Source organism: Podarcis muralis, chromosome 3, assembly GCF_964188315.1.
Source record: "Podarcis muralis chromosome 3, rPodMur119.hap1.1, whole genome shotgun sequence".
In the NCBI taxonomy this organism is placed as follows: domain Eukaryota; kingdom Metazoa; phylum Chordata; class Lepidosauria; order Squamata; family Lacertidae; genus Podarcis; species Podarcis muralis.
In genome coordinates, this window is record NC_135657.1 from 66,871,107 (window position 1) to 66,895,846 (window position 24,740).

The 24,740-nt window shown below is 39.6% G+C and overlaps 1 protein-coding gene across 11 annotated transcripts in view; it reads left to right on the top strand.

The window, feature by feature from the left end:
* Positions 1 to 24,740, top strand: part of TBC1D32 (TBC1 domain family member 32) — a 67,953-nt gene that overhangs the window by 974 nt on the left and 42,239 nt on the right. For 9 of the 11 annotated variants that reach the window (XR_013392261.1, XR_013392262.1, XR_013392263.1 and 6 more), the window contains exons 2-18: positions 2,165 to 2,319; positions 3,206 to 3,367; positions 7,550 to 7,727; positions 9,419 to 9,490; positions 10,052 to 10,177; positions 11,782 to 11,860; positions 11,968 to 12,071; positions 12,171 to 12,232; positions 12,929 to 13,064; positions 14,576 to 14,635; positions 14,993 to 15,092; positions 15,443 to 15,580; positions 17,300 to 17,389; positions 17,670 to 17,812; positions 18,618 to 18,748; positions 20,165 to 20,366; positions 21,722 to 21,804. Coding sequence is in view for 7 of the 11 variants with exons in the window: in XM_077926040.1 (XP_077782166.1) it covers positions 2,165 to 2,319; positions 3,206 to 3,367; positions 7,550 to 7,727; positions 9,419 to 9,490; positions 10,052 to 10,177; positions 11,782 to 11,860; positions 11,968 to 12,071; positions 12,171 to 12,232; positions 12,929 to 13,064; positions 14,576 to 14,635; positions 14,993 to 15,092; positions 15,443 to 15,580; positions 17,300 to 17,389; positions 17,670 to 17,812; positions 18,618 to 18,748; positions 20,165 to 20,366; positions 21,722 to 21,804 (2,021 nt within the window). In the remaining 4 variants the exon portion in view is untranslated. Of the gene's footprint in view, positions 1 to 2,164; positions 2,320 to 2,984; positions 3,177 to 3,205; positions 3,368 to 7,549; positions 7,728 to 9,418; positions 9,491 to 10,051; positions 10,178 to 11,781; positions 11,861 to 11,967; positions 12,072 to 12,170; positions 12,233 to 12,928; positions 13,065 to 14,575; positions 14,636 to 14,992; positions 15,093 to 15,442; positions 15,581 to 17,299; positions 17,390 to 17,669; positions 17,813 to 18,617; positions 18,749 to 20,164; positions 20,367 to 21,721; positions 21,805 to 24,740 lie in introns of those variants that run through there. The other 2 variants (XM_077926043.1, XM_077926044.1) reach the window with 2 other exon arrangements.

Consider the following 24,740-nt stretch of genomic DNA (forward strand, 5'->3'; position numbering starts at 1 on the left):
AAAACAAATAAAATAAAATCTACGTTCAGCAACAGTGTTTGGTGCTAAGATGTAAGTAATGGCCTGCTATCCTGTTCCCTAAAATATCACTGGTTTGCTCATTTCTATATATAGGGTGCCTACATTCTTAATGGACTGGTTGCATATTTGTTATGTGCAAATGGCTTTAGGTACCTTTTAGGTCCATAAATTACCATATAGCATATATTCAACACACAAAAAACAGCAACAATTTGTTGTTGACAAAGGACAGCTGGACATATAAAGGACCCCATTACCTTCAGTAGCTTAGGGCCTCATCAAGCCTAAATCCGGCCCTGATAATTCTGTATATGTTTACTTTGGAAGTATCTTTATGGAGTTTAGGAGGATTTATTCCTGAGTTCAAGGTGCAGAGGAATGTGACATTAAGGGAGCAATCCTGTACACAAGAAGCTAGTGTAAAGTGGCGTCAAGTTAAGCTTTTTTAAAGTACCATACACCAGAGCCTAATGGGGTACTGGCTGAGCTGGCCCAAGCCTGGCAGAGAGAAAACAAACCTTGACAACGGTTACACCACCCTTTTGCATAACTCCCCCATCCCAGCTGAGCCAAGACCATCAGGTGAGATGTTCCAGGAACATGGCAGGAGCGGGGGATATAAGCTGGTGTATCTCCTGCTAGGGGACGCGGGTGGCGCTGTGGGTAAAACCTCAGTGCCTAGGACTTGCCGATCGTATGGTCAGCGGTTCGAATCCCCGCGACGGGGTGAGCTCCCGTCTTTTGGTCCCAGCTCCTGCCCCCCTAGCAGTTCAAAAGCACCCCTAAGTGCAAGTAGATAAATAGGTACCGCTTTATAGCGGGAAGGTAAACGGCGTTTCCGTGTGCTGCGCTGGTGCAGGCTCGCCAGAGCAGCTTCGTCAAGCTGGCCACGTGACCCGGAAGTGTCCTCGGACAGCGCTGGCCCCCGGCCTCTTAAGCGAGATGGGCACGCAACCTTAGAGTCGGACACGACTGGCCCGTATAGGCAGGGGTACCTTTACCTTTACCTTTATCTCCTGCTAAGCCAAGGATGGAAGGAGTTAAGTCAGTGTAGTCCAGCCGTGCTGGCAACTCTCAGCCAGAGATCTGCTAGATCCTAACCCTGCACATCCTGGTAGCTCTTCCTATAGATTGCTCCCCAGGCATTTATTTCTCTGAACTGACTTTTGTTTGGGTGTAGTCATGATTCCATATGTATGGCCATTGTTTTTGATGTGGTAAAATACATAAAGCATTCATTTAGTCTCACTGAAGTCCTTTGCCATGAAAGGTTCAAGTATTAACTGAGTTGTCTTCAGTACTACATTAGATTAAGGTGTTTTTCTAATGTTAATAAAACTCAGAGAGTGCCCCTTGTATGGGCATGACTAACTTAGCTGACTTCATTTTGATGGGTTTTCTTTGAGTAAGATTTAGTTGGATACAACCCTAAGTTCCTCACAAGTTATTAAAGTGTCTCTACCTCTGCCCAAAATCAATTCCCCAAAATCCCAATTTCCAATTTGATGGATTTCACATTTCTAAGAATGGAGGAATTATTTAAGGATGCCAAGAAAACCTAACATTTTCTTTTTATAAACAAAAAAAATTCCTTCCAGTAGCACCTTAAAGACCAACTAAGTTAGTTCTTGGTATGAGCTTTCGTGTGCATGCACACTTCTTCAGTATCTGAAGAAGTGTGCATGCACACGAAAGCTCATACCAAGAACTAACTTAGTTGGTCTTTAAGGTGCTACTGGAAGGAATTTTTTTTGTTTTGACTATGGCAGACCAACACGGCTACCCATCTGTAACATTTTCTTTTTATGACCTTGATCATCCATTGTCAGCCCAAAGCCATATCTGTAGGCCCATTCATGCTAATAAAGACATATAAAATAGCACTCCTTTTACCTGTGTCACTGCTGCCTGAGAGAAAGGCAGTAAAGGAAAGAAAATAACAGGAATTTGGGCCCCTGGAATGCAGGTAATACAGCAACAGCAGATAATAATCATATAAAATTAGAATTAGATTCTGTATCTCATATTTCTGCTAAGAACTTATTAGGCTTCATTTCCTTTCAGTCTAAATCTGTAAAAGCTTAGAGTGAGTTGTGTATTACTGAGAATTACAGAAATACGATGTTTATGCTTATTTCTTTAGATGTCTCATTTTTCTAGTGAAGATGAAGCTCTTTTGCAGTCTATGCTCAGACAGTTACTGCAAAGTGTCAAAGAAAAAATCACAGGAGCGCCATCAGTAGAGTGTGCAGAAGAGATTCTTCTACATCTGGAGGAAACAGATGAAAATTTTCACAAGTAATTTTTTTGAAAGTTTATTTTTGTGTCATTATTGAAGGAACTGAATAGTGACTGCTGATCCATGTGGGGAACTAGCTGCTGCAGTTTTGCAGCTGATGACTGGCAGTGAGCAATGTTTTTGATTGTGAGTTGTTAGAACATTGCGGGTACTCATACATATAATGTTCAAGTCAGTTGATTTTAGAAATTGAGATGTTACAATCCTGCAGATGTCTTTAAGAAACAATTTCCAACTTAGTTAAATGCTTGTCTGTCATTCACAGGGTGTTTCTACCAAGCTACTCATGTGGAAAGAATTATTGCTTGCCCCAGGTCTGTGGGCAAGTGGTTAATTGTAAGATATTTTGGAATGGAAAAAAAATACTGAGCCATCTGTACAAATCTAGCAGGCTGCTTTGTGGCACTTTGTATAATAACTGAAAACATTTGTGAACTATGGTTTTTGAGACATTAGATATATCTTTACATTTTCCTTTTTTATGTGTGATTGATAATTTTGCAGCCATAGGATTATGTACACTAAGTATTTATGGAGAAATACTTTATTTTTTCCAGTTGGCAGATAGACCACAAATTCTTTCAAAGCTCGGTGTGAGTTAAATACCTAGTTTCTTTTCACCTCTACTGTTAAAAATCTGCTAATCTTTCATGACCCTCTACAGCAGAGGTGGGGAACCTGTGGAATCTAACAACCAGATGTCTCATCAGCCCCAGCCAGCGTGGCTGGTGGTCAGAGATGATAGAAGTAACATCTGGAAGACCACAAGTTCCTAGACCTACTCCTGCTGTACAGAATTCTAGAAGTAGCCTGATGAAATACAGTTTATATAACATTGAAAATACAACAGCACAAAGTAAGTTATACTTTACGTGTTTATTACAGCTATGAATTTGTGAAATATCTCAGACAGTATATAAGTAGCATGCTGGGCTCCGTAATAGAAGAAGAAACTGATAAATGTACATCTGCACAAAATCAGGGTGAAGGATCTGGCTATGATACACTGGTACAGCATGTTACTAAAAAGACTCGAGAATCAAAAGAGTGAGTACATGTCGGTTCCTGACACTGTCCTTCTGAAATCGTGTCCCTTCATTATTGTAACTCTTCTGAAAGATTGGCTTCAGATTTGACATTGTTTGTAATATTTCCTTGCTTAAATCAGAAAAAAATTTTTTTTATGCTGGCATTAAAACTCAAAACAAGTGGCCCTGCAACAAAATACTGCAGTGTAGAATATTAGTTTCCAGCCATTTTATCCTGTCCTCACCCCCTGGTTTTCCTCTCCTCTCCTTGAACGTTAGCCAGCATCCCAGGCCCACTGAACATGCCCAGTCCTCACTAGGCTAATTTTGGGTTGTTGTTTTTTCCTCTCCTCTTGGATCTTTTTGAGGGTGGGGTGGGGTAGACGCACTTGGTATCCAATTCCAGCGACATTTATTATTTTTTCAGTAGATACCCAGTTTTTCAGTGTGAACCAGGAATATATGTCTGTTGTGTGTGTGTCTCCTTCTGTTCCTGTAGCTCTATTCTGCTCCCACCCAACCATGTTAGTTTTTCCTCTGCATCTCAATAGTTTTGGTTGGCCACTATGAGAACAGGATGGTGGACTAGATGGGTTACTGGCCTGATCCAGCAGATTTTTCTAATCTTCTTGGTTTGTGCTGTGGAGTAGTTCAGGGGCTGGGTGTTTTATAATTGGTGTCTCCCTTCCTTAGCTTTCCACCCTGCAGAGTTTTGGTACTTGTATGTACCTCAGAATTATGCTGAGTCTGCCTATACCTCTCTCGTGTGTCAGTGGTATGATTTTGATTCCATAAGTATGAGCATGGGAAGACTTGGTATTAATGTGCACCTCACATTTCATGCATATCCTGAGACACCTGTTATTTCTGAATGACTGTTTCTGCTACTTTGTTCAAACAAGTGTGCTAGGTACCATGGAATAATGGCATGGTGTCGCAGTCCTATACATGCGTACTCAAGGAGTAAGCCAATTGGGTTCAGTGGGTCTTACTTCCATGTAAATGCGCATAGGAGTGTAGCCAAAATTGTACAGCGTAGTTTGACCAGAAATGTTGAGAAGATATATCCTGCTTAAAACTAATTCAGACGAATTTGTACAATAAGCTCTTTACAGTAAGTACTTTACCAAAGAATGCAACCCACCCCCCTGAGTTCAAAGTTTCACTGCATTTACAGTACATTTTACAAAATGTCTCTGGAAGGGAGCAGTGTAATAAGTACAGTCAATTTATTATCTGCAAGCCTTCACCAAAAATTACTCTTTGTTTGTTGTTGTTGTTGTTTTTGTATTTGTTGCAGTAGTTTTTTTTCTTCTGCATCTTTATTTTTGATGCTACTTTAAAGCACTGTGCTGCAGAATACCTCACTGTAACAAGCTAGAGGTATGCGCACAATGATTATGCATCTTTTCTACCTCTAAGAAGGGATTCAGGGAGGGACTGTAAACTAATCTAATCTGGAGCCCTTCAGGCGGTCCAGTAAAAAGATTTCGGTTAAGTGGAATTTTCACTGTTCAGTGGAATTACATTGGTACTGTCAGATGTGAGAACATATCTGTCCTTGGCATTAATTGGGGATGCCTTTGTGAGCACGACACTGCTGTGTGTATACTTGTGCTTTTGTGTTCATAGGTGGTATTGGATTAGGGTATATGATTGTCAACAATTTCTGTGAATAGTAGCAAAATTAGAACTCAATTATAATTATTTACAATGGGAAAGAAGTGCATTCAATAAATACTAATTACTGAAATGTTTCTGTCAGCCCAGTTAGTTATGAGATTTTACCAAACAAAATATTACTGGAAGTGTTGATCACTTTAAATATAGCCAGATAACCTTCAGACAGTGGGAGATTGCAAGACGAATGTGAAAGTATCGAGGGTAAGGAGGACCCCTTGTAGAAAAGTTCATTGAACCTCTAATGATGAGATCAATCTTAGGAACATTTTAATAGTAATTTCAATGATATGTGGATGGCCTTGTTCTGTGAGAGGAAATTAGAAATGTCATTGTGAAAAACTTCGTTACTTAATCAGTGCTTAATTGCTTTTATAAATTAATGTGTGGACTGCTGTATTTTTAATAAGCCATTTATTTACATTTAGGAATGGCATGTCAGTTTTGAGCCAACCGCACAAAGAAATAATTTTTAGAGAGCACAGATGAATCCCAGGCTATGTTCATTCCTGTAGGGTAGCCTTTGTTTATAACCCCCCCCCCCCCCAAGGCTAGATACTGTTATTTAGGATTCTCAATCTTCATGGGTTTCTTTTTTAAGACTGTAAAGGGGAGTGATTAGGAAGGCAGTGTGTAAAAGCACAAATAAATATCCCATATACCCATTACTTCACAGTACCCTTTCCCTTTTCACTGGGAGGACGGACTACTGAATCTCTAGTGGGAGGGAGTTCCATGACCTGGGCACTGCCAAGGATAAGGCCCTATCTTGCATCATTGATACATCTGTTGACAGAACCACATTAAGGACCTACCCTGCAGACTACAGTGTCTGACTAGGCAGATACAGGAAGAAGCAGTATTTCCAGCATTTGGGCTCTAAACTGTTTAGGGTTTTACATGCTAACATTAACACCTTGAGTTGGGCCTGGTAGCAAATGGGAATTTAGTGCAATTCCAGAAGGATAGGTATAATAATAATAATAATAATAATAATAATAATAATAATAATAATAAATAAATAATAATACCTTTATTGTCAATGTTCAACCTGTGTACAATGAAATTAACCGAGCCTCCCCCGCCCCCCTAACACTCAATCCCATTGTACTCTTGTGTGCTTGTCACACAACACACCAACCCCGAAAGTCAGTTGCACTATATTATTTTCTATTTAGCAGCCTAACAGCCCACAGATAGAAACTGTTTATTAGCCTGTTGGTATGACTGATTATACTTCTATATCTCCTGCCCGAGGGTAGAAGATTAAAGAGGTGCTGGCCGGGGTGTGAATCATCCCTGAGAATTTTTCTCGCTCTCTTAAGGCAACGATCCCTTGCGATGTCATCTAGCGGGCTCAGGGGACAGCCCATGGTATCATGTGCTGCGTTCACCCCCCCTCTGTAAAGACTTTCTCTCCGTGGTTGTCAAGCCAACGTACCACACTGTGATATAATATGAGAGGACACTTTCTATTGTGGACTGGTAGAAGGAGGTCATCAATTGTTGTTTAACATTGTTCTTTCGCAAGACCCTGAGGAAATGGAGTCTCTGTTGGGCCTTCCTAACCACCTGAGTTATATTGCTTTTCCAAGTGAGGCCTTCACTAAGATAAACTCCCAGGAATTTACAGGAAGAGACTCTCTCCACACAACCCCCCCCCCCTCGATATACAACGGGGCTAGTTCCCTTCTGTTCCTCTGAAAGTCTAAGTATAATATGATAGTGTTCTGCTGCAACTTCCAGACTGTCTTCAATGCTAGCCCCATGTAGATTGCATTACAGTAGTCAAATCTAGAGTTCAACAGAGCATGGACCACTGCAGCAAAGCTGTTACAATCTAGGAAGGCACATCAACTTAAACTGGAGATAGGCATTCCTAGAACTGAGATTATTTGGGCCTCAAGCAACAAAAGTGGTGTAGTCTTTGATTCTGCTCCTACAGGGGATAGTGGCTTCATCCAGAACAGACTTATTCCCCACCTGCCCACAACAGCACCTTTGCCTTGTCAGAAAATATATAGAACCTAAAAACACCCAAGGCAGCCTTGACCAGGTTTCCCAAAGATATGGTTTGTAGTTCAGCAATACAGAGACTGTATTTTCCTGTTCTGTTGGTCTTTGGTCCCGATACTGGCTTGGTTGCTTTGTATCTGAATGTAAATCACTTTGCTATGGCCATCTGTGACCTTTTCTATTTTCCAGTTAAGTCTCCACTTTCAAGTTTATCGTGTAAAAGTCCTTCAGTGAATAGGTACTAACATTTGTATGGTTTCCCTCTCGTATGGTTGGACATCTCTGAAGGTAACTTCCCAACCATTGCTTCCCCTTAAAAGTTTCTGTTCTGACTGCAATGCAACCAGTGCAAAGCCCCCACAAAAAGAGACCAATCACTTCCTATTGACTGTACTTACCTACCCACAACTAAGTCCCATTGATGTTCGTGCTTAGGAGTTCACCCTGTGTGTAATAAGATTTGTGAACTTTAGTCTGTTTTTATAACATTTGTTCTGCTCTGAAGGTATAGAGAAATGATGCATTCTCTGAAGAATGTTATGATGGTTGTAGTTGAATCTTTAATTAACAAGTTTGAAGAAGATCAGATGCGCTATAAGGAAATTCAGAGGAAGGTGAAAACAGAACAGCACAGCAGTTACTATACAGATAATTGCTCTGATAGTGATTCTTCATTTAATCAGGTATGGTCAAGTCTATGTAATAATCTTGCTGGGCCGCCATCTTTTATGTTGTTGTAACAACAAGGGTGTAAGGGGAAGGCAGGGGTGTGGTAAGGAATGGAAGAGTGACTAGCTGACCATAGTTGCCATTCTATCCTCCCCTGGGCTGGGCCTTACTTCCCTGTTGACATAGAGCTATGCCACCAAAATAGCTGTCATATCTAAATACACTCCCATTAGAGTTAATGGAGAGCCCTAGTTGGTTTCTGTGATTTCATCTTCATGTTCCTCGTCTTGTTTGATGCTGATGAAATCAATGAGAAATTCTTTTCTCTGACTTACACTGCCAGACTTGAGGCTATATTTTCTTTAAATTGTTACTGCAAAATCAATAGATAAAATCCATTCCATTTAGATCACGGGCTGAAAGCCTATTGGTTTTTATGGGGTTGTATTATCTCCACTGAAAGTTAGAATACCTCATCTGAGAGCATGCATAGAATTCTCACAGCATTAAGATTTCCCATCAACCTCAGTGCAGTTCTACACATCTCCACTGTGTGCACAGGGTACCCACAATATTGAAGTCAGTTTAAGTTGTTGTTGGCATCTTTGTGTCTCGAGAGACAATGGACTGCTCCTCCAGGGGTGTAGTCAGACTGCTGTGTTAGCAGCACTGAAGTGACCTCCCGGAGGTGCAAGCCTGGGCAGTGTGTATGGAGGTCCTGGGCTGCCCAGATGATAAGACCCCTCCTCTTGGCCTTGCTAATATGGCCCAGCGGAAAGCAGAGCTATACATTTGACACCAGCTTGGCTGCAGGAGTTGCTGGAAGGAGGCATACAACCGCCTTAGGGCTCAATACGCATGCAGGCGGAAGTGCCTAATTCACTAATTCCATCGGCTACCTTCACTTGGTTTAGCTGGACAGCTGTCACATTCTGACAGCTTCTAGGAGCCACAGGTTAGAGCTGAGTGCAGGGTGGGGACCAAAGGTGTACATGCACCCCATACAATTTAAGTACTAAGCCTAATTACAATATTCCCAGATAAAAGTTAATATTCAAAATGTTTGCTATGTACTTAAACCTTCTCAATGATTCCTCCATTGCAGGGGTTAGACTAGATGATCCTAGGGTCTCTTCTAACTCTACAGTTCTGTGTTTCTGTGATTTATTTTTTTTCTGGGAGCAGCACTACAAAGTTTAGGTCTTTCCAAAATGTCTTACTTTTATTTCTACAAAATGTTATGGTTGGTATCACATGTTGTATAATTAAAAATAGAAAGGTTATTAAAAATAGAAAGGTAACATTTCCCCCTTATACAGTGGTGCCCCGCAAGACGAATGCCTCGCAAGACAAAAAACTCGCTAGACGAAAGGTTTTTCCGTTTGCGAGTTGCCTCGCAAGACGAATTTCCCTATGGGCTTGCTTCGCAAGACGAAAACGTCTCGCGACTTTGTTTCCTTTGTCTAAATAATAATTCGCAAGACGAAAAATTCGCTAGACGGCAAAACTTGCGGAATGAATTAATTTCGTCTTACGGGGCACCACTGTATTTGATAATTAACAATATCCCCCCCTTAATATTTCATTAAGATAATGTGAATCCCTTAAAGATAATTTTTATTTCACTAAAAATAGCTAATTATTATAGTTATTAATCTTTTTAATTTAATGAGTTACTTAATAAGCATTTTGCAATGTGTTACAGAGTTATACATTCATGAATCAAGAACAATTGCAACTACTGGTAGAAAGGCTTGATCCGGTACAACCTAAGGAGGTGAGTCTAAAAGGCAAATGGACGCACCCACTTAGAATACTTTTTATTTTAGCACATCTTAAGCTCATGTTGCTTGAGTGAACTTGGATAGTCTCATTTGGAGGGGGCATGATTGGTTATTCTTTATACGAGTGCGGGCTTGAGACTTAGGAAGAGGAAGGTGAAATCTAGAAAGCAGAAGTATGGAGGCATTGTGCAGGAGAGCTAAAGGTGGAAAACATATAGAGGAGGGTAGACTATTCTGTGGTTCACTGGTTGTGTGTGGAGACACACACACACACACACACACACACACACACACACACAACCTGTTGCACCAGAAGTGGTTTAGTGATGCTGGCCACATGACCTGGAAAGCTATCCGTGGACAAACGCCGGCTCCCTCAGCCAGAAAGCAAAGTCGCCTTTGACAGGGCTTAACTGTTCAGGGGTCTTTTACCTTTACTTTATCATGTGTGTGTGTGTGTGCACGCGCATCATCACATTGGTTGAAGATTTCTGTTTTATTATGATAATACTCTTTGTGATTTTTTAAACCCACATCTTACCTTGATGTTGCAGGTGCGTCAGGAAGCTATGCAGACATTGTGTTCTGCTCCTCCATCTGATATATTAAACTGTGAGAGTTGGGCTAATTTACGTAAACATCTTGCAACAGCACTTTCAGATCCGGATTCCAGTTTCAGTGTAAGGAAATTCTATTTTACCATTCCTAATGTATCGCTTGATCATAATTTATATAGTGTGCAAAATCAAAGCACATGCAAAGATTTTGCGTACCTCTCAGAAATTCCATGTAGAAAAGTGACTATTGGAATTTTAAATGAAGCAGGCCAAGTACGTCTTTCTTTATAACTACTGCTACTTCTTCCTTGAATAGCATGCATAAAATTATGTATGCAGCGTTTTAATTGTCCCTGTTGTATCGCAGGGATCAGGAAGCTTTTCTATTTGGTAGGCTGAATCCTGAGCTTCCCCACATGCCATTTTGACAGGTGAACAGAGCTGTCAACCTGTCAGCCACTTCATACCATTACAACATCAGGTGGCAACTTCAGGCATGCTCACTGTCAGTGCTGATGGGTGATCACAGCGTCGCTGCTTGCAAAAGAATAATTGCAAGCTCAGATTAAGCTCCTGATTGTTCCTTTGTAAGTACTTCCTTACCTACCCCACACTTGTTGCCACATGTGACATGGTTTGGGGAAAACAGCCTTACGGGCCACATTGAGAGCACTGCTGGGTCTCATTTGGCCTTTGGGCAATGTGGTGTTGCACATTTTTTGAATGAATGTAAAATAACAACAACAATAAGTTATTTATTTATTTATTATACCCCGCCCATCTGGCTGGGTTTCCTCAGCCACTCTGGGCGGCTTCCAACAGGAGATTAAAAATACATTAAGACGTCAGTCATTAAAAACTTTCCTAAACAGGGCTGCCTTAAGATGTCTTCTAAATGTTAGATAGTTGTTTATTTCTTTGACATCTGTTGGGAGGGCGTTCCACAGGGCGGGTGCCACTACCGAGAAGGCCCTCTGCCTGGTTCCCTGTAACTTTGCTTCTTGCAGTGAGGGACCCGCCAGAGGGCCCTTGGTGCTGGACCTCAGTGTCCAGGCAGAACGATGGGGGTAGAGATGCTCCTTCAGGTAAACCATGAAATAGAAAGCCTGCAGGACTATAACAAACCTTCTGCCTATAGTAATATATCAATAAGCTACCGTATTGCTTGATACACTGGTGGTGTGTTCTCCCATCAAGGCAACTCCAGATATTGAGGTAGAGGTCCTGTAGGTACATTTTGGCATGGCCTCTATACAACATGTTTTGTGTATATAGCCTGTTGTTTGTGTGTTTATATATAGGCCCAAGTGCTTCAGCTGTCAGTCTATAGGGAGTTACGTTATTATAATATTTTCAGCTTTTGCACAATACTCTATTTAGAATGAAAAGTCTACAGGTGCATCTGGTGTATGTTAGAGCTACAGAATCCAGTGTGGTATAGTGGTTAGTTTCAGGGTAGAACTATAGAGACCCAGATTTAAATCCCCATTCACTCATGAAGTTCACTAGGTAATTTTGGGCTACTGATCATCTCTCAGCATAAACTACCTCACAGGGTTGTTGTGAGGCGGAAAGACAACAGTTCGAAATGCCTTCGAAGAATGCTGGGTAAAAATTGAAATGAAATAAATTAACAAGTCAGATATTCTTTATAACATTGCTGCTGATGAAGAACATTGAAATTCTGTTTAGATTTTATGAACTAGCTTTCATTTTTACTGTTTCAGGACAAAGTTTTGAAATTCTATGCCAAGACATTTTCTTCCTCTCCGCTAAATATGACAAGGGAACTGTATACAAGTTTGGGTAAGTTCATTAAGTCAAATGGAGAAATGTTACTTGCTTTCTGTAGCCAGCAACCATTTTTAAAATTTGCCTCTTAAATTATTTGGCAATTATTTATCTCTTTACAGCAAAGTATTTAGAGATGTACTTCCTTTCTGAAGATAGTTATGTTCCTACCATATCAATAGGTATTGATATAAGCAACCCAGATATAATCCGTTTACTTAAAAAGGTAAAAATCAGTTTTCCCATATTTCTTTTTCAAATTTAGTTATTTTCCCCATCCAGTCTTTTAAAAAAAGCAAACAAGCTGTTTTTCTTTTATTCATAGATACGTCTGCTAAATGAGTACCAGAGGGAAGTACCATCTTTCTGGATTCGTCATCCAGAAAAGTATGTCACAATTATCCAATTGCTTCCTTAGTTTTCATTTGCCTGTTGCAATTTCTTTGTGCTAAATTGCTAAAATCAGTGATTTATTAAACATGAAATTACTACTGCTACTCATCTGTCTTTCAATAGTGAAGTTTCTTGGTTTCATTGCTTGCTGTCAAAAGTCAATCTGTGTCTATGAGGACAAAGTTCCTTGACTTAAAACTCCCCAAACCAACTATTCTCTTTGTGCTATTTAATCTATGCCAGTTACTGGTTTCCTGATTTGGATTCTACAGGTGACACTCCTGTTTCCGGTTTGGTGATTTAGGATCACAATCACTTTTCCCTTTCAACTGGTCTTCACAATATTTAAGCATGGAGAATGGTGTTCTGCATACTCTAAATTATTATTGCAGTTTAACGCCAAAATGTATTCACAGTACCCCAGTAAACAAACTCACAATATTGCTCATTGTAACTTTCTTAATCTCCTTTTGAAGGTGACTTTCTTTTGGTGTATACAAAAAAAATTAGTACATACAATTTCTTGGCTTTAAAAAATCGTATTCACAGTAAAGTAGAAAATATTAAAATGCATCTGATTTCTTTCCCTTTTCAAATTCCTTTTTTGAATGATGGAGAGTCTAAATACAAATGGCATCAGTACGAACATTGGGATTTTATTTAACAGCTCGTTCTTTATAACATATTTAGGTACATGGAAGAAATAATGGAAAGTACCTTGTCACTTCTGTCAGCAAAGCGTGAGTCAAGCCACCCTGTTTCTTTGGATCCCGTGTACTTCTTGGCTCTAGTCGATCTCAAGGCTGTTTGGTTTAAAAAATGGATGGTAAGCAAATGTATGTATTTTGCTGATTGCAGCTTCTTCTGTTAGTCCTTCAAGGTTATTGCTTTGTTGATAATGCCTTGAGCTAATAATCCTCTTAGTCCTTTTCTTCAAGAGGTTGATATTGAATGTGTCAGTGTAATGCAATAGATGAGATAAGTTGCAATTTCTGAGGAATTGCACGGAAGGTTGCAGGTTTCTCCTTCATCTGGCTTATTGGGAATGGTATGGGCTCACCAGGGTAGAATGCAACCCACAGTAATATTTCAAACTAAACCAAGTTAAGAACATGGCAGGAGGAGGTCTACTTGTATTTTAAAAACCCAAAAAAACTCGCACTGCAGGAATACTATAGCACTCTGCTAGCACATGATGGATTTAACACTAAATCCCACCATAAGCAAATTAATTGCATGATCCCTACAGTGGAAATGAATCTTGGAGGCATGGTGTCTGGACTGTGCTTAAGAAATAGATGACTTAATCTATTATACATGTGGAACGTCCCCTTGTTTTAGAATGCTGTAGAGCAGGGGTCAGCAAACTTTTTCAGCGGGGGCCAGGTCCACTGTCCCTCAGACTTTGTGGGGGGCCGGACTATATTTTGGGCGAAAAACAACAAATTCCTATGCCCCGCAAATAACCCAGAGATGCATTTTAAATAAAAGGACACATTCTACTCATGTAAAAACATGCTGATTCCCAGACTGTCCGTAGGCCGGATTTAGAAGGTGATTGGGCCGGCTCTGGCTCCCGGGCCTTAGTTTGCCTACCCATGCTGTAGTGTGGATGGTGAACTGGGGGCTCTCCATATGTTGGACTGAAACTTCCACTACCCCTGACCATTGGCCATGCTGGCTGGGGCTAATGAGAACTGAAATCCAGCAACATCCACCCCTGCTATAGAGTATGGGTAGAATTGTCCTTGGTGTCAACAGGCAGTAGTCAAAATGAAATTAAAATAGTGCTGTAGGTTTACAGACAATTTGAACTATGTTTTCCAGTAAATACAAAGCACTTATTTGCTTCTCTGCACACCTATCTCCAACCCAATATATATTAACATGGACTAGGCGCTGTGGGTTAAACCACAGAGCCTAGGACTTGCAGATCAGAAGGTCGGTGGTTCGAATCCCCGTGACAGGGTGAGCTCCCGTTGCTCGGTCCCTGCTCCTGCCAATATAGCAGTTCGAAAGCACGTCAAAGTGCAAGTAGATAAATAGGTACCGCTCTGGTGGGAAGGTAAACGGCGTTTCCGTGCACTGCTCTGGTTCACCAGAAGCGGCTTAGTCATGCTGGCCACATGACCCGGAAGCTGTACGCCGTCTCCCTCGGTCAATAAAGCGAGATGAGCACCGCAACCCCAGAGTCAGTCACCCCTAATGGTCACTTTACTTTTAACTTCAGAACTTACTGTGCAGTTTTGATCTTGTAAGCAGTTGAAAAATAATTGAATCATTTTTATTTTCTAATCAGTGCTTTAAGTGTAATGTATGTCTGTTTTGTCATTTTAGCATGCATATTATAGCAGAACAGTGGTGCTAAGGCTACTTGAAAAAAAATACAAATCTTTGGTAAGTCTGTTTTTTCATCAGTCAATATCCTTTCTCATCAATACAAGGAACAAAGTACATATCAATTACAACTGAACCAAGACATATCTTAAGATACTACATACTCCTTAATTGATTTTTGTTTATCAATATGGCCATTTAGGAAGTTCAGTTTTACATTCTAAATATGATGTTCTGCAGAGACTTTATAATTTACACTACTGCATGTGTATACTTCTACCAACTCAAAATTAATGTGAAAAGGGTCAAATGCAAATTTGCTAATGATGTGAGTGAAGTGAATCTTCATTAATAGAGGGAATTGTGCAATAGGCATTTCCTGTGAATTTTGATATACTTTGTCGTTTTATTCGTCAGATTATTGCATCTGTTGAGCAGTGTGTTTCCTATCTTGAAACTTGTGAATCAGTGGTTGATAAAACAGGCAGGTTTAATTCTTCCTCCACATTGCATAATGGTAAGTAATTTTTCCATATTCTGAATAATATATATTTATTTGAAGTCTTCTTTTTTGCTTACATTTTAATAATATATGTAGCAGTGTTCCAGTAGTGCTTTTTATGACAAATGTTCAGAATATGTTCTATCTCAGAATTTCTAAATAACATTTCAACTGTGTGAGGCTTCCCTCCCACCTAGAAATGGCAAATCCAATTTTTATTGGTGGTTGCATTTTTTGTGATCTTGGCAGTTTTCTTTATAAATACATTATTGCCCATGATAGCAGTGATTGCTTGGACTCTAGTATACAAGAATGAAGCAAGAGACAGCACAGGTTTATTGACATGAACTGTCTTGTCTTTCAAGGTAATAAACAGAAGAATTTTTACACTGGAAAAGAATTGCAGTATATATATTTTGTTCATTCCCTGAGCCTCTTAGGAAGATTGTTGATATATAAACAAGGCAGAAGACTGTTTCCTATTCAGCTGAAAAACAGAAAAGGTAAGTGCGTGTTAAAGAACATAGAAGCATAGAAACATGACAGTGTGTTCTGTTAGGGCGATTTTTCTAATGCTTTTTCAGCTTTGGTTCTGTTGTTTGTGGGAGAGGGCTTATAGGTATCCAAAAGAGATTGTACAACAGGGTGTAAATTATGTGGCGTAAATTACATAAGCAGGACAAGTTATTGGAGTGCCTGGTGCATTATCCCATGCTGCTCTATATAGAAGGATCACACATAAATTCCTGTCTCACTATTTTTATCTGGATTTTTTAAAACCTATTTATAACAAAACTTTGTTGTTTTCTGTAACAGTGGTGAAGCTGAGATGTTTATCAAAACTAACATAGTGACTCGATTTGGGCATAATGCTAAACTATACCATGTGCATAGTGCAGTGTAAACAACCTTCGGTTACTGCACTTTTATTCTCTTTCCTTCAACCCATCTTTCCTGAAGAGGATTCAAGGAAGCATGTGTTTTCTGTTTTCAAATAACTGGTGTTTATTGTTATGTCCAAACCTTGGGAGTGAAGGGAAGTTACCAGATCTGCTAGTATGCCAGTTCACAAATTTGTATGGACACATCTATTGCGTGTACCTGTGGAAAAATTGGGAAATTAGAATACTGCTTTTTAGTTCTTTGCTGGAGACAATGACAGGCACGCAAGACAGAATTGCATTTTATTGGAATACCTTGCTTCCTTTGGGGTAGTTATCATGGCTCAGTAATAGAACTGATATCAATGGAACTGGAACTCTGGTTAGTTTAAACTATAGGTAAAGGTACCCCTGCCCGTACGGGCCAGTCGTGTCCGACTCTAGGGTTGTGCGCCCATCTCATTTAAGAGGCCAGCGCTGTCCGGAGACACTTCTGGGTCACGTGGCCAGCGTGATGAAGCTGCTCTGGCGAGCCAGCACCAGCGCAGCACATGGAAACGCCGTTTACCTTCCCGCTATAAAGCGGTACCTATTTATCTACTTGCACTTAGGGGTGCTTTCGAACTGCTAGGTGGGCAGGAGCTGGGACCGAAAGACGGGAGCTCACCCCGCCGCGGGGATTCGAACCGCCGACCATACGATCGGCAAGTCCTAGGCACTGAGGTTTTATCCACAGCGCCACCCGTGTCCCTTAAACTATAGTTAGTTTAAACTATAGTTAGTTGCAATAAGACAGCATTGAATCACAGTTTATGATTCTCCAAACATGGCATAGTTTAAATTAATCAGTTTCCCTAGGTGGGATGCAACAAAACCCTAGGTCGTTTAACCCGCAATTGTCTATTTTCCACCTCCTGCTGTTGTATTGGAAGAGGAGGGTGAGGACAAGCGCCTGGGGCTCGCTTGTACTTATTCATGCAGCGCTGACTTATGGTTTTTCCAAGGCAGGTTGGTTTATGGCTGTGAAGAAGTACACATTATCATCTTACACAATTATCTAAATATTCTTCCATCTGTCCTCCTTGGCCTGTGGCTGTTACAAAAAAAGTTTGATTACATTATTTTCCAGGAGGGAAAACATGAACCCAACAGATTATTTGACATTGCTGGAATAGCTCTACCAGTAATAAATTAAATTAAATGGTTTCTGTCTGTGAAACAGTTGGAAATGGAAGAAAAGCTACAGCAATTTAGCTTAAATTTGTATTCAGGTATTCGTTTGTTGTTCCTAATTAAATTATAAGTAACATGAAGTTATTTTCCCCATTCTCATTTTTGTAGATTTGATGTCCTTGACAGACCTTGTCGTAATGTTTACTCGTCTTATCTATTGCGCCCCAAATTGTCCAAAGACTCTTACAGTGCATTCAGGTAACATTGCCCTTTATATTTGCTCTGTTATTCTTTAATTTTCTTCTTTGTGAATAAAGGTTTGTTCACTTCCATATTTCTTAATCAGTTCTGTGTCTATAGACACCATGACATCATATTTAAAGTGAAAACTGAGTGACTCTTCACATCTGATGGGTATTTGAAGTGGTGGGCTTGGCAAGAGGGAAGAAATACCGCTTGTTTCTTTTCCTTTATCTGATTGTGTTGCTCACTCTGTTGTTCTTTACTATTTTGAAACAAGTCTCTTTTTATTTGTCAGGCAATTATTCTCCAGCAGGCCTTATTACTGATGTGCTCGGAATTCTTTGTGAGAGAAAAGAATGTGCAACTGAATGTCTATATACTAATACAGTGATAGAAGCACTTCTTCAGCCAATACATTATTTACTGAATGGAACAGAGGTTGGTTGTATTTCCTTCAAATAAACATGAATAAAACTTAATGTAGAAAAATGTAATGGCTGTGATCCATTTAATTGTCAGGCACATTGTGGTCTTGCATATAACTAGTGAATGGAGATGTGCATTGCAAAATAGTGAGAATTGCATTGGGGACATTGTGTCTATGTATCTGTTTCAATACAGCTGTGCACACCACAGTGAAATAAAACATATTGTTGACTGGGCTAAGCTGTAATGAATTACAAGAGCCAAAGTTAAAAATGGAGCTTGGGATTTGTGGGGAAAGGAGACAGGGAAGATGATGAAGAAAGCTGCATTTGATGTAAGTCAAGGGCAGCTAACCTATAACCCTCCAGTTGTTGGATTCCAACTTCCATCATAAGGGATGTTGAGAATTATAGTCTATTGACATCTGGAGAGTCATAGGTTTCCATCCTTGTTTCAGTAAGAGAAGGAATGTGGAATTGGCAGCTAGTCTATTTTGGAAGTTAGCCCCATCTGTTTCTATTTTATATTTGAAATAAATGTTAATTCATTTTGAAAGGACTTTGGATTCTTCTGTTCTTCTTTGTCAGTTAACATTTAGATTTATCCTCACAGCTACTTTTAGCTAAATACAAATCAGCAGTATCATTTACAACTGCATTGTTAAAAAAAATATATCAAAGCTCCATTGACATAAGCTGGATTATAATGTAAGAATTCCTCAGTCTTGTTACATTAATTTGCCTTTAGTTACACAAGGTTTGTAGACAAAAGTCTCTATAAAACATTAATCTTCAGAGTTTTTTTAATATTTGTGCAGGTGCATCTAAACTCTCCTGAAACAACTCTAATACATATAGCTGATATTTTGGCAAGGATTGCTGCTGCAGATGATGGTCTTTCACTCCTTCTCTATGGAGGAGAGAAGCCCTCTGCCATGGAGGGTGGTAGGTAAGAGAATGTGTTTTAAAAGAACAAAAACAGTGTTGTGAAATAAGTTCTTGTCTCTCATATCTAATTAGTTGTATATAAGTCTTGAGAGAAGCTTCCATTATTTGAATTATAAAATGAACAGCTTGCATGTTTTGTTGTTTATGCAAATGTACCTAAGGAGATAGCTCCCACATCTGTATAAAAAAACAGTCTGCATGCAATACCTGAATGGTCCGTACACTGTAATTTTCATGTTATTTCTCATTAGTCATGCTTTTGTTTCTTGGCTTAAAGTATTACTGCATTTGGTTGTAATGATAAACTATGATTTCTTGTTATGTCAACAAACCTCAGGCTTGTGTACTCTCACCTACCTTCTCTCCATACGAGGATATCAGAAGGTTTCATTTCTGTTTTAAACTAACCACAATTAAACATTGTGTCTGAACCCAGACAAATGTAGAATTAACTAATGTTTACTGATTTCAGTGGCAAACCTTGGATTAATTGGCTTGTTGCAGTAGTAGCTAAGACTTAACTACAGTTTATGATTTGGATGTATCATAAACTGTGGTTAATCAACAATCAAAGTGGAATGTTTCCATCTCCAGAGCATTCTGGAGAAGGTGGCATGTAAGAGGAAATAGTTAAAGGAACATATTCCCAATTAAATTGAAGATGTGTTTCTGCTATCCTGGGAAAAGTGGAGATATGAAAATTGTGTGCTTCTCAGAATACATCACCATTTTCACAGCAGTATAAATGCCTTCATACACCTTCCCTGAGCCAGGTTGCTCTGTCTTAGAAATGAACATAAACATTTCTAAATAGTTGAGATCATACCTATTTAGCACCTGGTATCATTGATTACGTCCTGTGGGTTGATATAAATCATATGTAAAACTAAAGGAGTTCTTAAAAAAAAAATGTAAAAAGGAAAAACTTGCAAATGCAATATCACTTTCTTAACAAAGAGCAGCTATGGCAAAGGGACGGATCTGCATTATGACCATAATCCAAATGAATTGGGTGGGAAGGTGGTGGTGTAGAGAGTTATACAGCATCTTCCAAAAATATGGTTTCAATATGGATTGGGTCTTGCTGTTGCTTATTTGTTAAGAAACAGTCATGCCAAGTCCTAAGCATGCTGCTCAAAAACATGATGGATGTGTTAGCTTCACTAAGAATAAAGCAGTTTTATAGGTGATCTCTGTGGAAGGGGGAGAGAAGCCTTCCTACTTTGTTTTGCTCATTTTTGTTCCCATCTTACATGGCAAGATGATAGGCAGTAAGTCTTTCTTTAGGCCAAGTCTCAGCATATTGTATAAGCAGAAGAAGGATTAACATTTCAATTACTAACTGAAAAGCTTTATTTCATCATAATTCTGCCGAATCAATAAAACATTGTTTTTTGAAATGTTTCATTCTTTGTAGCCTTAGGGGTGCACATACTATCGTTCAGTTTACAAAGAAGCTTCTTGATGAAGACATTTCTGTTCTTTCTGGGTCTGAGATGTTGCCAGTGCTCAAAGGTGCTTTCATCTTTGTATGCCACCAGATGTATAGTACTTGCGAAGGCTTAGAGGTGTTGCTACCTTACCATTTACATGGATCTATTTCTGAGGCTTGGAAAAAGGTAGTCCTATCCTTGTTTATACAAAGTATATGTATAGAAGTTATGCAAAGGATGTTTATGTTTGCTTGTGTGTGCATCTGTTCCCAAAGGGTACTTTTTATGCTGAAAATGTAATGTAGTACAGATTTTATCATGGAAGTGGCACCTTAACATTATAATATCCCAAAGATGATTATTAGTTTTCCCCTCTTTGTAACAAGTGTAGCAAAGAGGGAGGGGGAGTAGCAATTTCTCTTGGATCCCAACAGTGTGCATGTGTACAGTGGTACCTCGTGTTACAGACACTTCAGGTTATAGACGCTTCAGGTTACAGACTCCGCTAACCCAGAAATAGTACCTCGGGTTAAGAACTTTGCTTCAGGATGAGAACAGAAATCGTGCAGTGGCAGCGGGAGGCCCCATTAGCTAAAGTTGTACCTCAGGTTAAGAACAGTTTCAAGTTAAGAACGGACCTCCAGAACGAATTAAGTTCTTAACCCGAGGTACTGCTGTAGTTAAAAAATAGGCAGGTCTTGTCCTCTCAGGCTGTGGAAAATATTGCCAGTATAGTATACAGATGTGTACATTCTAATTTATATTATATGTGAAATAGGCTTGAATAGATGTTGGGAGCTTGAAATATTTTTTGGCAAGTAGATCTGTTTGTTAATCTTCATTAGTCATGAAAAGTCCAGTGCTGCATTTCTTGCATGCATTGCTTTTGGTTCCAAGAGTTACATTAGAAACATTCACCAAGTAACTTTGTGATGCCCATAAGTTGGTCAGTGCCCAGCGCCCCACTATCACACGGGTGGTTGTTGCTGCTGCAGCTGCTGCTTCTCACCTTGCACATTTGCAAGCTAGTTTATCTGGTGGTATCAGGATTTATTATTTGTTTATTAATGTAAGTGGTGAAGGATCCAAGCATCCATTTGGCTCTCTGGTGCATTGCAGTGTTGCTGCAATTGGGTAAAGCCCACTTGGAAGCAGGTAGCGGGCAAGTTTCTTTAAGAGGCATATCTGGTGGTGGCACTACAATGGTCTGGGAAATTAGGCACCCACCATCACCCCTGCACACAAGTGGGTTTATCAGACAGCAGAAACAGCATTGTCATTACCACACCCATTGCAACACCCCCACCAACAATGGCCAAGCAGTGTTGACTGATAACTGCAGTACTGTCACTGCTGGGATCCGAAATGGTGGTAGGCACTCGGAGACAGGCCCTCCGACAATTTGCAGATATGTCTCCCCTTAAGATGTCTCTGATGCTTAATCAAATATCCTTATCGTACTATGTTGTTAGCGATCATAATTTAGATTTGCTACTGTTGCTAACAGTAAATTTATGTCATTTGCTTTTCATTTCTGACAGACTAGTTTGCTTTCGGAGAGAATTCCAACGCCTGTTGCGGGGGCAGATTGTGTATCATCAGCAAGTCAAGAATCACAGAGCTTGTAAGTACTAGTTTGGGTTACCTGCTGAGAGATACATGAGAAAAGTCCTCAAAGCTGCAACATGGGGATTAGGTAACATTTAAAAATGGGAAATCTTTCTGATAAAGCTGTATTGCTGTTACCAGGCAGAGGCAACAGCAAAGTTCTGCATGGGAAAATAAAATACAGTTTAGTGGCTCGCACAGCCTCTTGCTTCCCTTTCCCTTTGCTTGCTCTGTCTTCCTCACTCCCTATTGTTTCTCCCATTTCTCCTCTTTGATTTCTGTTTCCTTTGTCACTTGTCCTGCAGTTTCCCCATTTCCATCCCTCCCCTCTCATTTGCTTTTCAGCTGTCCAGTATGTTGTCACTTCTGCCTTCATCAGCCCTCCGTATTTTAGTCTTTCTCTTCCTGTCAGCTACATCTGCTTCCTCTTTTTCATCTGCCCCCATCCCCGTTCTGTTTACTAATGTTATTGTTGCTTTTCTTGCTCCTTTGTTTTCGATTCTTAACACATTCAGAAAGGAATCTTCACAGTGGCATTTTGACATCTGTTGTGGAAGCCTCACTTGGAAAAGGACCTGGGTGAGGCAGGCATATGGTACATGAGATGCAGTTTCAGTGGTTGGGGTGCAAATATGTCCACTTTTAGGGGGGCCCCATTTTTTCTACTTCTGCATAGCATGTAGTTCTCCTGAATATGAACATCTTTCCTCTTCTTTGGGTGTGTGTAGCTATCAGCTTTCACCGCTGAATGTTACTATTATAGAGATAATTATTATTTATGTGGTTTCTGCGTTTTCAGAGCTTGTGAATTTCACGAGTCAATACAGTGCTTCATACTTTTTATTTTCAATCATCAGTTCCCCAAGTCTATATTCCTAGAAATGGGAATTTGGCATACTATTTTTTCATAATGATGACATGTAACATGCAAATTGAAACAGGCTATAAATTTTGTTTAGCTTTTATAAGCTGTCATTTTTCCATGCAAGATGTATTGGCCAAGGCAATGAAGACATCACAGTTTATGGGTATATATTAATTACGATTGGTTTAAATCATTTTCAACAGGCATTTTTCTTTTTTGTAATGTCAGCATCCACTGACTATTTATAAAATGAAGTGAGTCATTTTACTGTCAGACTATAAGACAGCAATCACTTTATTTTTAAAAATATGTTGCTTACAATGATAATTCCATAGAAGAAAAATCTAGCAGCATATAAATGCATTTTTAAAAAGTAAGCACTGTATAATATAAAAGCATGTTTAATAGCTTTTGAAGCGATATTTTAAAAGTTTTGATTAAAATGTAATTGATATATCAGCTTTCATGTGACAATTTAATACCTAACATGCCTAAAACATACAGTCATGGGAAAAAGAAAGTGACCCTATTTGAATTCTGTGGCTTTACATATGAAGACATAATAGCAATCATCTGTTCCTTCGCAGGACTTAAAATTATGTAAATGCAACCTCAGATGAACAATAGCAAATGGCATATGACACTGTGTCATGATTTATTTAACAGAAATAAAACGAAAATGGAAAAGCTATGTGTGAAAAACTAAGTACACCTTATGATTCAGTTGTTTGTAGAACCACCTTTAGCAGCAATAACTTGAAGTAATCATTTTCTGTAGGACTTAATCAGTCTCTCGCATCGTTGTGGAGGAATTTTGGCCCACTCTTCTCTACAACGTTGCTTCAGTTCATTGAGGTTTGCTAGCATTTGTTGATGCACAGCTCTCTTAAGGTCCCGCACAGCATTTCAATTGTATTGAGGCCTGGACTTTGACTGGGCCATTGATTCTATTCTTTTTCAGCCATTCTGTTGTAGATTTGCTGGTGTGCTTGGAATCCTTGTCCTGTTGCATGACCCAATTTCAACCAAGCTTCAGCTGTCAGGCAGATGGCCTCACATTTGACTGTAGAATACTTTAGTATACAGAGGAGTTCATAGTTGACTCAATAGCCACAAGTTTCCCAAGTCCTGTAGCTGCAAATTAAGCCTAAATCATCACCCTTCCAATATCGTGCTTGACAGTTGGTGTGAGGTGCTTGTGCTGTGTTTGGTTTTTGCTAAACATGGCGCTGTGCATTATGGCAAAACATCTGCACTTTGCTCTTGTCTGTCCAAAGGACATTGTTCCTGAAATCTTGTGGTTTGTTAAGATGCAACTGAACTAATCTGTTCTGCCATGTTCTTTTTAGAGGGAAGAGACTTTTTCCTGGCAACCCTTCCCAGCAAACCATACTTGTTTCGTCTTTTTCTAATTGTACTGTCATGAACTTTAACATTTAACATGCTAGCTGAGGCCTGTAGGGCCTGAGATGTAATTCTTAGGGTTTTTGCAATTTGAGCACTACAAGGTCTGATCTTGGGGTGAATTTGCTAAGACATCTACTCCTGGGAAGATTGCACCTGTCTTGAATGTTATGTTTTCCACTTTTGAATAATCTTTCTCACTGTAGAACGATGGACTTAAAATTGGTTGGAGATGGCCTTAGAACCCTTCCCAGTTTCATGGGCAGCAGCACTTCTTCTCTAAGCACTTGCTTCTTTAAGAGCACTGTGCCATATTTCCTCCTTGGCATTGTGTTAAAACACACCTGAATGCTCCAGACCAGAAAGCTGCTAAAACTTTGGCTTTTATAGAGGTGGGCACACTTACTGATGATCAATTCAGCAAGCACATTTGATTAGCAGCATCTGTCTGCTACTTGGCCTCTTAATTCCTATGGATGCAGTAATGGTGTACTTAGTTTTTCACACATTTTCTCTATTTTGGCTTTATTTCTGTTAAATAAATCTTGACATGGTGTAATATGTCATGTGTTATTGTTTCTCTGAGGTTGTATTTATCTAATTTAAGACCTGCTAAGGAACAGATGATTGGGAACAGGAACGTGGGTGGTGCTGTGGGTTAAACCACAGAGTCGAGGGCTTGC